This window comes from Mercurialis annua, linkage group LG3 (genome assembly GCF_937616625.2).
Source record: "Mercurialis annua linkage group LG3, ddMerAnnu1.2, whole genome shotgun sequence".
NCBI lineage: Eukaryota > Viridiplantae > Streptophyta > Magnoliopsida > Malpighiales > Euphorbiaceae > Mercurialis > Mercurialis annua.
The window spans coordinates 65,443,931-65,460,517 of record NC_065572.1 but is presented as its reverse complement, the minus strand read 5'-3'; the positions used below and the strand labels follow the sequence as shown (position 1 = coordinate 65,460,517).

Genomic DNA, 16,587 nt, shown 5'->3' with positions numbered 1-16,587 from the left:
AGGCCTTGATTTTATTATTAACTATTAAACTTTTGAAATATTTATAAATTTGTCATGATCCAAAATCATAGGTCGTGACCGGTGTTAGGGAATATGAGTGCGAGCTCTGAAACCCATAACAAGCCGAACAGATTAACAAACATCATGCGGTAACAATAAATATAATCAATGTTTGAGGGCAACCTAGATTCCAACAACATAAATATCAATAATAATAATAATAATAATAATAATGTTCGAACAAAATATATCCATAATAAATACGACATTAATTTCGGACAATACCTGAATAATAAGCCATCCTAATACAATTACAAAACTACTAATAATACTACAAGATTAAAGCATATAATGTCACAAATTATTAGTAGTTCAGAGAGTGCTTTATTTGGAATTTAGACTTATCTCTGATTGGTGGCACATAAATTTATTAACTTCTTAAAAAATTGGAAAAATGTACAACAGCAAGATATGGCTATCAAACTGGATTTAAGCAAAGCCTATGATCGACTTGAGTGGGGTTATCTTCGACATATTTTGTTTTGTCTGGGATTTCACCAGCTGTGGGTTAATTGAGTTATGAAATGTGTTTCGACTGTGTCTTATACGATCTTGGTAAATGGGGAACCAACTTATATAATTTATCCTTAAAGAGGTCTCTGTTAAGGAGATCTTTTGTCTCCATATTCATTCTTATTATGCTCAGAAGGTTTTTCTTTCCTACTACAAAAGGCATAAGTAAATGGATCTCTGGTTGGTATAAGTATTGGACTGAATTGTCCAACTGTTTCTCACCTATTGTTTGCTGATGATTCATTATTATTCTCTCGTGCAATGGAATCTGACTGCTGCATTATTATTCGCTTGCTGCAACTCTACTGTCAAGTAAGTGGCTAACAAATTAAAATGGACAAATCTTCTGTTTATTTCAGCAGAAATACACCTCAAAGATTTCGTTTGCAGATGGCCAAGTTACTTGGCATTACAGTGATAGGGGCTCAGGATAAATATTTAGGACTCCCTTCAGTGGTGTCTAAGTCCAAAAATGAAACATTTTTTAAATCTAATTACGTATAACCCACAGACTTTTAGGTTGGAAAGAACAAATTCTTTATAGTGGAGGAAAGGAGACCCTCATTAAATCTGTTGTTACGTCTATTCTGTTATATCTTATGTCTTGTTTTGATTGCCCAATTTTAGTGGTCTATGAATAGAAATAGTGAAGGAATCCACTGGGTTAGTTGGCATGATATGTGTAAAAGCAAACACAATAGTGGTATGGGCTCTCGGGATATTAAAGCATTCAATTAGGCATTGCTTGCTAAACAGGGTTGGCGCTTATGCGATAGTGTGGCATTATTTTATATCGGATTTTCAAGGGACGTTATTTCCCAATTCAACATTCTTACATGCGGGTCTTGGATCCAACCCAAGCTGGGCTTGGATGAGAATTACGGCCGGAAGGGAAATCTTATCTCAGGGATGTTCGTTGGCGTATTGGTAATGGTGATTTAGTGAGTTGTTTTCTGGATCCTTGGATACCATCGTGTTTTCCATTTATACCAAAACTCCGGATTGATGTACCATCAATTTAGTCAATGAGCTGATTACGGGAATCACTCCACGATGGAATACAAGTGTGCTACATAATTTATTTTGCGTTGATGATGTTATTTTGATTCAAAGCATTCCTTTGGGTGTTTTGGGACAGATACGAGACAAACTGACTTGGCACTTCACTAAGAAAGGTAACTATGATGTCAAATCAGGATATCATGTAGCATTAGAATATATTAACTCCGTTCGGTTTGCTTACGTATTCCATATGTCGTACCAAATTTACCTTCAGATTTTCAATGGAATTCAATATGAAACTTGTGTGCTCCACCAAAATTTGCATAATGGCGCTTATTTTCAAACAAATTGGCGCTTGGAAACAATCTTAATCTTCGGATTACACAAATCTCCCTTACTTGTTGGGTATGTAGAAATGCTGAAGAGATAACATACCATCTATTCTTTTTATGCCTGAAGTCCAAGTATGTTCTTTTACTTCATCTCCTTATAGGTCTCAGCTAATTTTGTGGAATTCTTTATAAACATTCAGAAGTTACGATCACAAAACTCTCTCGATCAAATAGCAGCCACTGATTTATTTATCAAACAGTACTGCTTAAACAACTTTTTTAATATACTAAATTGCACATTAGTTAATTCTTGTGGTTTGTGTGTTATGTTTGTCGAGTTTGTTGTTTCTGTGTTTCGTATATGTTTGGTTTTCTTGATCTTTTATGGATCATGACATGCACAATACATCTAACCATACATTCACAACACATGCACAAATATGGTATTTGTTATGATTAATAGTACATGTAGGGATGTATTATGTTTTCACGTACGTATCTTATTCGATACTTGTGTATATCGTACATATAGGAATTTACTATATTACCTAACACTTGATCGATATCTGAATATTGATCGATCTACAATTCATATCATAATGCTTTTACCCTTCTCCGATTCTTTAAGCATTCGTATTCATTTCATATAATTATGTCATTTAAAAATAAAATAATACAAACATTTTAAAACATACATACATAATACTTTTCAAATCATACATATCATATACATTTCAAGCATATATATTCATATAGTCGTCCGTATATAAAATACACGACTTTATGAAAATCGACGAGTAATTAAAGTGTACTCACCTCTTGCTATCCATTTACTCTAATCCAACAAAGCGTTAATCTCAATCCATAAACTCCGAGCCTCGTCGGTAGTCGCCTCTTCAGGTCAACGCAATTATGATAATAGCATGAATTAATAATATTCAAGCTATAACTACTTTAACTATAAAGTTGGTTTTCTAGCCAACTTCAGTTATTAACACCGCTTACCTAAAACAGTCTAAACTCTAAACAAAATTGACATTCTTATATTTTGGAATGTCTTCTACAATTTTTATTCAGGTCTCATACTAAAACTAGCACCCGAAGGTGTCAGAATCTAGCCCTTAAGTTAAGACCTTGGGTTGTCCTAAATGCATAACTGTTATGAAAGGTTTTATGTTCTTCTAAATATGAACATCCTAGAGATAGAATTAGGAAAAACTCAAAGCTAGCCAATTGTAGAGGATACATTCAGGCTTCTGTAACAACAAACAGAACCTGATTTGGAGCTCTAAAGCTCACGATATTGCCATCGCAAAATCACTGTTTTGCAGGACATAATTCTGCAAATCATCAACCAATATTCAATCATTCAAACTCAACCTAATTCAGCTCTAACAACTTAAATACAATGCCTATGATCATCATTTCATCTCATATCATCACCTCCTAACCATGGCCGAAACCTTATGTCAATTGCATAAACAAAATTCATCTTAACCACATCATATTCATATCTTAATCTCATTAAACATCAAACACCTAGACCTCATCATCACCAACTTCATCAATCAAGACTTGAACAATTTCAGAAACCCTCACCTTAGTTGATGTCCTTAGGCCGAAGGTTCAATCATCAAAATTTCACCATCAAAACCTTCCATAGAAGCTCACAAACACACATGAACAATCAAGAACACAAAAACCTCAATTCTATAACCCTAAACAGCAACTGAGCTTTAACTTCTAGGGGCCAAGACATGATTCTTACCTTAAATTGATGCCCCAAGAAGATAGATAATCGTTTCCTCTTTCCAACGCAACGAGAATCGCTCAATTTCGAGTCTGAACGAAGAAACCGTAGCCATAACAATTTTTCCTAGAGTTTGGAGATAAAGAAATCATGTTTGATCTTGAAGAATGAGCATTTGCTGATTTCAATCCTATACTTGGCTATGTATATTTATGGTTAAAGTGATTGTTTGTTCCTCATCTTTTGTTTTCTAACAATTCACACCTGTATCCTTTCTTTTACTCGTTTTCGTCTGACGATCATTTAACCGATTTAAATCTATTACTTACGTATTATTTGTATCCAAATAAGTAATAATAATCCAATCTGTTATTAATTTATATTCCAATTATTATTATTTGCTAAACTTCCATTTTAATTCAAAGGGCTAAATTGCACTTTAACCTTTATTCTTAATTAATCGTCACACTTACCTTTAAAACGATTTCATATTTTTACGAAACTTTGATGATTATTTATTAATAATATTTCACGGATCTTGGCGTGAAAATTATTAACTCGGCTTCCCAATTTGTTAATTTTATTTCCTTTCTTTTTAATTCCGCTTAAATCCAAGTTTATCGTATAATAATTTCTCACTTAAATTATTATTTCACGATAATTTTAATAGACCTCTTTGGTCTAAGTTCTTATTATCCAATCCTAATTTGATATCTTTGACCTTAATATTTATGATTTAACCTCATGGTACTATAAATAAGACCTTAAAATTCTAGGTCATTACAGCTATGCTTGTGTGCCTTGCTCTGGAATCCCGACAATTCAATTTTATAAGTCACTGCAAATTTAATTAGTATGAGTAATAAGAATGAAATTACCATCTCCAAGTTTGATCCCATCTGGACCAGAATAATCAATAGGAGCAGACAAGTTATTTATATCGGATGTCATGTGATGAGTTGCCCCGAAGTCAAGAATCCAAGGCTGTCTGTGTGAGGTGGTGGTGGTTGCAAGGTGAGAAGCTAGTGAAGGAGAGAACTGTTTTGATTGCGGTGAATTTTTGGAGAAGAACATATATTTGCATAATGTCCATTTCCATTACAGTTAAAACATGTAACTGTAAGAGGATCAAAACTAGATTGTTGTGGGCGAGAAGAACCTGAACTAAACTGCCACGCAGGAGACGAGTTTTTCCATGTACTGTTGGTACGATTGGAGTGTGAAAAAAATTGGTGACGTCCTCTGCCCCGGAAACGACCACCACGGCCACGGAAAGTGGAAGAATAACGGCCACCAAATGAGCGAACAACTGCAAATACTAATGGTACAGTAGAGTGTTTTTCATTTTCATTTGATAAACTAATTTTTTCGCTCAAAAGTAAACCACAAAGATCGTCAAAGCCAACCGCATCAAGGCGATTTTCCCAAAGAACAAATGAAAGGATGATATGAAGAGTCAAGACCATTGGTAATTACCCGAACAAGGACCTCTTCAAGAACTAAATTACCAAGATAAAGCAGTTGATCAAAAATTTATTTTGCTTGTTGAACATATGCAGAAATTGATTCACTATGTTCTTTTTGGAGACAATAGAAGCCATATTTGAACATTCGAATATGTGCTTTGAAGCCAGAAGCATAGGCGGCAGAGAGCTTTTGCCACGCTTGTCGAGCGCTGGTTGCGTTGACAATTTGAGAAAGACAGCATTCTGAAACTGAACCGATTATCCACGAAAGGACTAGCTGGTCATATTTATACCAGTTTTGGTATAAGGGATTCAGTTGATTTCCATCAACCATTGGTGAAGGAGGATCGCAATCAATGTGATGTGTGAGATCATGAGGACGTAATTATGGCAGGATTTGGGCTTGCCAAAGGAGGAAGTTGGAAGTGTTTAGTTTGATATGCAGTTGAGTTGTGAGATTGGCGTTGGGCAGATTCATTGAAGAAATCGGGACGATTTCTTGATTGTTTGCCATTTAGGTTGTTTAACCGTATGATGGCTACCATGCTAGTTTTGGTACTCAGTTATATTTAAGTGTATGAGAAGTACATGATTTATAGGCTACAAAGTCAGAGTTTGATGTAAACTCTACTACTAACAGATAAGCTATGACTAAGCTAACTAATATTCAAAAACAATATTTGGTACATTATCAAAATTAAGATAATACTTATATCATTTTAGCCGCTACCAACGGTAAGTAATTTACTTTTAAGTTTTATAGTTAGATTTTTCTATCGTTTCGTTTAGCAAATTATTCCTTTGATGATTTTTAATTTGTTAAACAAACGTGTAACTGGATGGTTCAAGTAGTAGCCGTTAAGTCCACTTTTATTCTCTTTGCTTAAGGAGGGTTCATCATCTTCATGTGATGACATTTCTTCATTTAAATTTATATATTGTTATCTTTGTAAAAAAAAAACTAGCATATACTAATGATATAATTTAGTATGGAGTGCAATATATATTACAATGCAATGCTATAGTTAAGTTAAAACCTAATGTTTCAAAAACCACAAATCTTTCAGTTTCTTTTCAGTTTTACCTTAACGTTATAAAATCGTCAATTATCTCCAAATTCATACTTTTTGGTTTTAATTCCACCCATAAGCATCATAATTGACTCTTTTTCATTCAAAAAAAATTAAATAAAAACTTCATATTTTAATACTCCCTCTATTTTTTTTAGTTGTCACTTTAGGCAAATATATTTTTCCATCAATAGTTTGTCTTTTGAGAAATTCAAGATAATATTAGCTATTATCTTCCAAATTCATCCATCCCCTAATAAATGACTGTATGACTCAATTTACAAAAACATTTATTACATAGTAGGGTTATATGAGTATTTACTCCCATAATTTAAGACAAAAATCCCACTTTTTTAATATGTACTCCCTCCGTCCCACAAAGATAGGCCGTTTGGACAAACACGGGAATTAAGAAAAAAAATAGTTAGATTAGTTAAAATTAGTTTATTTGTGTACTTTTCCATTTTTAGCCTTTAATATTTTTTAAATAAATAAATAATGTATTGATGACTAATTTTTGTATTGGTGTATTTTGCATTGGTATTAAAAAATGACATTTATTCTATATTGAAACATGGAGCAATTCTTTGAAAAAAAAAATATGGAGCAATTAATTAAGTTGAAGATAACAATTTATATTTATTAGGGGTAAGTAAGACTTTTATATTTAAAATTGTTAACCAAAAATAAAAGGTGACCTATAATTTGGGACGCCCAAAATAGAAAGGTGGCCTATCTTTATGGGACGGAGGGAGTATAATTTTAGCTAAATGTACAACTAAACAAAATGGAGAGAGTATATATTATAAATAACCTGTAATGCTATAATTAAAACAAAATCTCTTATTAAATATGCAATTAATTTTTACTTTTTACGGAGTAATTTTTTTTAAATTGCTCATATCAAATTTGTCTTGGAAATGAGGCCCAGATCTAGATAGTTATAGGAAAGCGAACCTAGGTCGTCTTTCCCATGAAAAAAGATGAAATAAAAACATAATTATTATTTTTTCCTAAAGGAATACGATATTGAAATTTTTTACCGAGACGTGATTGATTTCTAAGATCACTCCCAGCTTTAGGCCTTTTACTAGTTAGTCCTGGTAAAGCCTCCAGACGGCGTATTTTTTTAAACGAGAAACTGTAAATATCGTGGGTTTAATTTCTCCCACAAGCGCTCTCCTTTTCCTAGTTATCAATTTCTTTTATATGATTAATAAAAATAAGAGCAAATTACTCTAAGGTACCTCACATTTGTCATAATTCACAGTTTGGTACCTCTTATTTGAAAATCAAACGATTTGGTACCTCAGTTTTGATTTTATAAACTATAAGACCCTTCTGTTAGTTCCGTTAATAATTTGAAATTTATTTTCAAACGATTTGGTACCTCAGTTTTAATTATATAAACGATTTGGTACTTCAGTTTCAATTGTTTAAACGATTAGGTAACTCATTTGTAAACTATTTGGTACCTCACTTTTCATTCCGTTAACGATTGAGTACCTATATTTAACAGAAGGGTCTTATGGTTTACAAAATCAAAACTGAGGTATCAAATCGTTTGATTTTCAATCAAACTGTAAATTATGACAAATGTGAGGTATGTTAGAGTAATTTGCTCTAAAAATAATAAAAAATAAAGAATGAAAATTAATAAAATTAAAAATAATTATCATAGCAATAAAACTATAATATCTGCCTTTGTTTTATAAGAAAGTGGGACCTGATCAATAAGCACTGTTGCTGCTAATACACACAGCATCAACCGACGCGTCAGGGTTTTTACGTTTTGGAGCTGAAAGCGTATCGTATCGTACCGTATCGAGTAAAAAAGCTCTCAAAAACTTGAGCGTGGATAATCAGAGAGGCGGATAATATGGGAGGCGAGGAGAAACGGCATCAGATGATGCAGAATCTGTTCGGCGACCAGTCCGAAGAAGAAGAAGAGGAAGAGATCGATTCTGAACACGAGTCTAATCCTCAACCTAATTACGCCTCTGTATGTTTTCTTTCAATTCTTTTCTGACAATTTATGATTCTTTTACGTTTCATTATGTTTTATTTATCTGCATTGATTTGCTGTTGCCGCTAGATTCTTATTAATCTGTTCTTTTAATTTTGACGTTATGTTATCTTAGGTAGGGTTTCTAATTTGTGCTGTGTTAGTTCTAGCTGAGAAGATCAAACTATGATTCTGCAGTCTTATTTGACGTTTTCAAATTTAATTTTGTATGAAGTGGATTAACAGATTAATTTCCTTGTATCTTATGAGAATTTTGTGTAAGTTCGGGTTTCGGAATTGATAATTTGAAGCTGAATGGATAGCTCTTTTTTGTTTGGTTTTAAGAAGTATATGATTGGAATTCATAGCTTGTTTAAGCTTGATTATTGTAATAGGAATGTAATTTTAAATATTCCTATGAAAAGACACATAAATGAGAATGTCGTGGCATTTATTTTTCTAAATAGATTTCTTTGATTTGTTCTTTCTAGGATGAAGCTGAAGGAGGGCTGAGGAATGAGGGTGAAGGAGAAGTGGAAGGAGAAGGTGAAGATGAAGTAGTAGAAGGGAATGAGGATGTGGAAGTAGAGAGTGAAGGTGAAGGTGAAATGCGTGACGTAGAACCTGATCCCGGAGAAAGTGAGGGTGAACGAGAAGCAACTTCTGAAGAAGTAGATATTGGTGATGAGAGGGAGGTGAGCGAAGCAAAGGATGTGGATAGTGATGAGAAAGAAGAATATGATCGTAGAATAGCCGTAGGACAGAGACATGATGTGATTGATAGTGGGTCCGAGAGATCTGAGGAACATCAATTTGGTGATCATGAGGATGAGGAGGTTGATCAGGCTAGAAGTCCAAGGTATTTTCCTTAATTTTTTTTCCGACATTGATGAAAATCTTACATTTTGCAATATAATGTTATCTTTCAGAAAGTACATCAGCCCTAGATATGACTAATATGCTCCGTCCATGTCTAATTGTTAAGCTTACTTTATTTGCTACTGTGGAAAATTGACACCCCGTAGCAGTAAATCACCTGATGTGGAGAAGGATGACGAGAATCACGTTTCACAATCAGCTGCTGAGATTCGCGATGTGTTTGGTGCCTCTGACGATGAGGAAGAGCCAGATTATGCTGTTAGGAATGAAATTGAGGAGGATTTAGCTGTAAGTATTTAATGTCAAAAGCAGTTCTTCTACTGTTTTTGCATCTTCTAGTGCTATTAAGCATGCTCATCTTTGAAAATGATTCAAAACCTTTTTCATTGTGTAGAGATCTCCAACGGATGAGGAAGGAAGCTATGATAGGAATTTAAGACCCGAGGATATGCTGGTTGATGAAGATGCTCAAGATGAATCGGAAGAGGAAAATATTGACGTTAAATCTAAAGAGAAACCAGTTGGCCCCCCATTAGAGCTAGAGATTCCTTTTAAGGAACCTCCAGCAGATCAAGCTAGGGTATGCAACTCTTTCTCCTACATGCTGTTATGGTATTCGTCACATCTTTTTAAGGTGCTTTTTCGTGGATCTATAAAAACAGATGTGGAAATGATGCCTGAAAGAGGTTATTTTAGGTCATTGAAATACTCTAATTTGCATTTTTGCTACATATTGTATTTTTAAAATGGCATACTGCACATATGGTAATTTTTATCTCTTATAGAACCTTCCAGCATTTCTGTGACGAAGTTAGCAATTCGATTGTGAAATTCTCATAAAGGTATCTGTTTAAAAGAAATTGAGTCACTTGGAAATTATGGCTTAATGACGCTTTCTTTATTGTTTATAGAATAGAGAACTTCTCAAAGTAAACAATTTACAGGGGAAATTTTATGGTTTTTTCCACTAGGAGTTCTTGCCTTTTATCGTATTTGTTCATGCAGTACTTATGCTAGGTATATGTTTTCACTAAACCTGCATATTTAATATTTGTTTGCAGATGAATATGATCACGGTTTCTAATATAATGGGAATTGAACGAAAAGAGTTTAATCCTAAGACGTATGTTGAAGACAAAACAATTGTTACAAATGAATCTGGAGAAAACAAACGTATCCGTTTGGAAAACAATATAGTGCGTTGGCGGACTGTTAGAAACCGCGATGGCAGTAAATCTGTGAGTATCTTCCTTGAATTTTACATCTTCTAAGAATGCGCATAAAAGGAACAAAGCAGGGAACTGAGATGATGATTTTAAGGTTATAAGGATCTAATCCCTAAATCATAAAGGAAAAAATAAATTGGGATTTCTGTTTGTGAGTTAGAAAGAGTTGTTTCTTGGTCTCAAGTTCACTTATAGTAGTAGCCCAACCTTATAAGTCTCCTCAGGTATTTGCTTAACAGTTCTTATGTAGGCAAGCAGATAAATTTTAATCAAATTGTCAAGTATGGAAATTTAGGAGATATACTTTGATTATGATGGACAATTTTGTAGATTGGTCCAGCCAATGATCAGTCCCATGTTTATCTTGTTTTATTTAAAGTGCCATGAATATTAATCTTAGCTTGCCTATTCATCAAATAGGTCAATGGTTCACAATTAGTAAATAGATTTCATTTTTGGACATTTATGATTGTATATGTGACCTCTGATTCAAATGTATCCAACTTAGTTTAATAATGTTAGCGCTAGAAGTCTAAACTTCCAAATTGATGATTCTTTATAGAGCCATTAGTGGCTTGAGCAATGTAATAAGCAAACCAGACTTTTTGACTGTATTCTTTAAAGAGCCTAGCTTTTGTGATCTCCCCTTATGTGGGGGGTCTAGGAAGGAGGATTAGCCTCTCATTGTGGAGCCAAGTTCGGTTGGGCTTTCTAACAGAACTTTGAAACTAAAAAGAACTTGAAAGCACAGGTTTCCCTAAATATGAAGTTTAAGTATTAAAATTGGGGAACCAAGTTTGTATTTTTCTGAAATATTGTGTTATACAATGAAATAATGTATATTCTATTTCTGTCTAAAGGAGTTGCAAGCTCAATGTTTGCATGTTTTTGTTACTTCCTCTATTGAAATTTGAGCAAAAAAGAAAAGGTCAAATAGCTCAGTGGTATCCTAGGTAGTTATGGCAAAGCATTAGGATTAGTTCCACAAGTTCTGCAAAAGCAGAGAATCAATCAACTGCAAAACTGCAAGACTGCTGGGTTTGTTATAATTAATCAACTTTTGTCAGTCAATTATCTTCGTGTCCGAATTCTTCTTTTGAGAGCTCTTGCACTGCATTGCATACTTTATTTCTGTTTGAATGATTTCTAGGTTGAAGAGTTAATGAATAATAATTGAACTTTTCCTACTAAGTCTGTTATTGGAGATAGGATATGAATCTGTTAATGACATTTCTTTTAGACTTGCTTGTCTGAATGGAATTTTGACCTTTCTTTCTATCAATTAATTTTTGTTAGATCCATCTGCCAATTTAAAAGTCAAAATTTACATAAGCACAATTGGTGTTATTGCATGTGACTATATTAAATGATCTGGTATTAATATAGAAGAATTTATCTATTTTATTTGATTTGTAGATTGAAAGCAATGCACGCTTTGTGAGATGGTCAGATGGTAGTTTACAGCTGCTAATTGGGAACGAAGTTCTTGATATATCTGTGCGAGATGATCGGCATGATCAGACACATCTTTTTCTTCGACATAACAAGGTGACTTTCATCTAACATATGAATATATGATAATAGAAACTTCTTATATTCCTGCGTGTCTTCCTTTTGAATATTTTAGGTTCATTTGAACTTTAAGGAGCTTGCAACAATTCATGTTTTCCATTACCTTTATAAGTTTTATTGTTTAACGGGATTGATTTCTTTCAGGATGTTAATTAAAGTATTAGTAATTTTTATTCTCCAATAATGTAGATTAATTTTATGGGTCCATTGACCCATCATTCTGGCTGTTGGCGTTCCGTGTAAGTTGATTTATATGGACATGATTGGGAATGGAAATAAATGTCTAGGTTTGAATAATCCATTTCCAATTTATATTAATGACTAAATTAAGTTTGTAATTTTAGAAAAGATGTACACAAAGCTGAATATCACAAGTTACTCAAATGTAAAAATCTCATAAAGAACTTGATTGATTTTATACTGATAAGAAAAAGAAAATCAAAAATCATATTTCGTTCCCAGTTCTTAAGCACTCTAGATATCACTAAAGTAAGTGATATTGGTGATATTTGGGGAACTTCTGTGTGCATTGTGATTGAGAAATATGTCATGGATGTGGATGCCTACAATTTGTCTAAAGATCTGACATCTGTCATGCGGTTGCTATTTTTTTGTTCTTTTGTAAAGAGGACTTTGTAAATGTATGTTTATTTTCATTGTGTTATTTTCTCTGATTATTTATGGGGCTTTTGCTATTCTGGAGTCACATCAATTATCTAGCGAGCTAGATGTCTCTAAGATGGATTTCAGAACAAATTAGATATAGTTCATCAAGTAGAATCTCTTAGATGCTTATTGTAAATTTGGATGGTGAAATTCAATGAATGCCATTTTGGGTTAATCCTACACGTGCTCATGCATAAAAACAAAAAATGGGACTAGTTTTACCAATCATAGGTACTGTTCTCTGTAAGTCATCGAGCTAGGAACTTTAAGCATCATATTTATTGAATTCCATGTATTTTTTAAGCAGCCAGTTATGCCTTCATTTCTTGTTAAATAATATGAAAACTTATAATCTGTTTGCAGTCGCTTCTTCAATCGCAAGGAAGAATTTTAAAAAAGATGAAGTTTATGCCGTCATCATTGACTTCAAATTCTCATAGGCGGTTGACTGCTCTTGTTGACTCAAGTTATAGAAAGGTTTATAAAGTTAAGAACTGTGTCACCGACATTGATCCTGAAAGAGAAAAAGAGGAGAAAGAAAGGGTAAACTATTTGCATAATTCTGTATTGGCGTGTATGTTATTTGTTTGTCGTTGATTTCACTTTATATTGGCCTTTTGGTTTTGTAGGCTGAAAGTCAAACAATTAGAGCAAATACAATTCTTAATAGGAAGAGAGAAAAGATTAGCCGGAAATACACACAAAATGTTGATCGAAGGCGTCAGCTTTCTCCTGGATTCCTGGAGGATGCTCTTGATGAGGTTTGCAGTTGCCAAATGCATCACTTGTTTCTTTTTCACATGTTTTGATTGTTTCTTTGGTTGTCCTTTAGGTGTTTCTGATTAATGTGCAGATGCATCCCTTAACAGTCCAACTATTGGCATCCTGTTGTCTGCATTTTTACTTTAGTCTCTCCTTATGTGTATTTTTTGTTTTCATTATTTTTATCATTTTAGGTACTCTTTAGTCTTAGAATGCAATTTAATCTTTTCATTCTACTTTTTCCATAAGGATGAAGAACCAGATTATTATGACTCCCGCCGTTCTCGCCGCCGCTTCGAGGAAGATCTGGAAGTGGAAGCTCGGGCAGAGAAACGAATTATGAATGCTAAGAAGGTCATGCAACCTAAATCAATGTGTATAAACCTTTCATTTTGGGTGACATCTACTCATTCTGATATCTTTACTTATTTTAACAGGGAAACAAAGATATTCTTCGCAAGCCATCTTTACCCGTTGCTAAGTCATCAAAGCGCCCTATTAACTTCTCTGACAGTGAGAGAGAAGAGTCTGAGTATGAAACTGACGGGGAGGAAGATGAGAGATCTCTGCCCAGGAAACGAGGCGAGGAGCCAGAACAGGAATATGAAGAAGAGGAAGAAGAGGGAGACGACCGGTATGATGAAGCAGAAGCTGATGTGGCCTCAGACGAGGAAGATGAGGCTGAGGTATGCACAAATTGTGTTAAGTGTTTTTTGCCTTTTGTTTCTGCTTCATTATCATTTAGCACTATGGAAAGGTAATGTCTGCACAAGGCAGAAGTTGTCTTTGTTAGGTAACAAGGGCATTGATGAATTGCTAGTTCTGCTATCTCATAATGCAAAGATTAATGGCTTAAAATTCATGATTCAAAGATTAATGGTCTATACCTTTCTAACTTACAGCACTTTCTTCCTAAACGATTTTCTGGTTCTTGCAATCTGGATACCAAATTCTCAAGTATGTGATCCTGTTGATCTCCGAGCAGTGTGTTTTGACTTCTTAGCAGTTATTAAAGAACCAGAACGGACCAGACCGGCTGGTTGAACCGGGAGTCAGCCACCTGTCCGGTCCAACTGACACTTAAGAATTGAAAATCAGGTCCAACTGGATTTTACCGGACTGAACCGCCCGATTCAGTCATTTTGTCAATTATTGATTAAAAAGAGAAGTCTTTCCTGCACCATTCATAGAAATAAGATTGAAGAAGCCAAATAACTAGTTAACAGTAGCAGAAAACACGAAAATTCAATCAATCTAAAGAACCCAGAAACAGATACCAAAAAAATGAAATTCACTTTAATACTCTTTATTGAAACAAGATTCTTTAGGAGAAAATCCATCTTCTCTATTTCAAATTTGCTTATGTTTTACATGTTTAAAGGAGCCAAGGGACTCAATTTCATCTCGATACAAATTATTATCTGATATGTTCTCTCTCTCTATCTCTATCTATTTTTTTTTATATATATATATATATATATATATATATATATATATATATATATATATATATATATATATATAGATAATAGCTCATCTGAAAAATGGCAAAATAACTATCAAACTCAAAGAAGCAAAAGATGACGAGGATAGTGGCGCGCTTAAAAGTTTTGCACAAAAATTTATGGTTTTCCTATATTGAGAGTACATAAAAAACGGCATAGTTTTCTATACAATTTTATTCAACCGGTTCAACAACCGGGAAGTGGTGGCTGCACCAGTCTGACCACCGGTTTGGATTTTAAGACACTGTTTATTAGGTCTGTTGTATCATTTGCTCTGGGAGTGAATTTATTTGATTCATAGGTGCTCACAAGATTCTGTATGCCTTTTATTGGCTAGAAATTTAATGTCTTGTGGCTGAAATGTCAATTAGCCTAACCTGTTCACAATAGGCAATCCATCTCAGTTGTAATTTTCTGGCCTTGGTAGTCTATGGCTTCTGTAACATTGCATTTAATCATTGGGAAGGTATGTAGGTTAGTTGGGGTTAATACTATCTGCAAGCCCGTAGTGGGGGCGGAAAATTTAAGAAGTCGTTTCCATTCTTGCTGAATGCTGCCTAGTGTGAGGTCGTCACATTATGCAATAGGTGATTTCTATGAGTTCTCATCCTTAGTTTTTCCGAGTCCATTCTGTATGGGAAAAAGCAGAATCCATTACAACGCTGTTGAGCCTTAATAAAAGGAAAATGGAATGCTACGAGCTTATTATCAGATGAGTTGAAGTTATATTCCCTGGGTTGTTGATTTTGGAGTATGCGTATGCCATAATTGCGTTAAATAGCTTTAATCATACAACTTTAATGGGCATCATTCACCTGTTTAAGATTTCTTGATAATTTATTAGTTGCGTTGCTATGATTTTGGATATGCTAACTTAGTGTTACATTTTTGTTATTTATGTAGGATCCAAGACAAAAGAGCAAGGATTTTGGAGGCAGTCGCAAGAGGGCTGGGATTGAATCAGATGAAGAATCCCCGCCAAAAAAGATGGCAACCCACCGACGAATGGCGGTTGTTTATGATAGCGATGAGGAGTGAAAACGTCATGGAGTTGAATATGGTATAATTTTGTATTTTAGTCACAATCAGTGTTTATGTATACATAAGTTATCAATGTGTTGATGATTTTTGCAAAATAAGCATTCTGTATTTTCTCAAAAAAAAAAAAAACATTCGACATTAATTTTCTTTGCTTGGATTTTGTAATCCTTTTTAACTTAATTTTTTCGGCTATGTTTTTTTATCTTGTCCTGTTAGATTTTGTATTATCCTTTAACACAGTAAAATTACGCTAATCCACAATTGTGATGCTGTTTAAATTGTAGATGCTATGAGAAGGTCTGCTATCCACCTATCCCGGTGATGAGTTTCAGAAAGAACGTGAGACACGGAAGGTCGTCGGCGGATGAAGATAGATTTATGATAAGTATACTTATTTTTGATGAATATGATAAGTATACTTGTTACTATTTATTTGTAAAATATTAAAAATTATCACTAATGTAACAGATGATTATAATATTTCCAGTTTATATAATCTTTTTTCTTCATAAATACTGAGATTTTTGTAACAAAACACGACCTTTGCCAGTGTAAGTGTGTGCACGGATGAGAAGGTTAATAAGACGTCCTCTAAAATAGTATTGTATTTTTTCATTTTTGTGTAAAAGAAAACAAAACATGAGCTATTTTTTCAAGTGTAGGCTACCTTAATTGTGTGTATCATGCATGTCTAGGCTGATGTAGTAGATAATAAATTATTTATTTTCTATCTTTTTA

General features: G+C 33.8%; 1 protein-coding gene across 2 annotated transcripts; it reads left to right on the top strand.

The window, feature by feature from the left end:
• The first annotated feature begins 7,926 nt into the window (after positions 1–7,926).
• Positions 7,927–16,362, top strand: LOC126673585 (protein LEO1 homolog). 2 transcript variants are annotated; one of them, XM_050367786.2, is made up of 12 exons: positions 7,927–8,195; positions 8,690–9,057; positions 9,227–9,365; positions 9,472–9,657; positions 10,139–10,315; positions 11,720–11,851; positions 12,905–13,084; positions 13,171–13,302; positions 13,553–13,657; positions 13,741–13,989; positions 15,712–15,868; positions 16,134–16,362. In XM_050367786.2, the coding sequence occupies exons 1-11, from the start codon at positions 8,073–8,075 to the stop codon at positions 15,844–15,846; spliced, it is 1,926 nt and encodes a 641-aa protein (XP_050223743.1). In that variant the 5' UTR covers positions 7,927–8,072; the 3' UTR covers positions 15,847–15,868; positions 16,134–16,362. The 2 variants fall into 2 exon arrangements, with proteins under 2 accessions (XP_050223743.1, XP_050223741.1); XM_050367784.2 differs by having other exon boundaries at positions 9,224–9,365.
• The last annotated feature ends 225 nt before the right edge of the window (positions 16,363–16,587 follow it).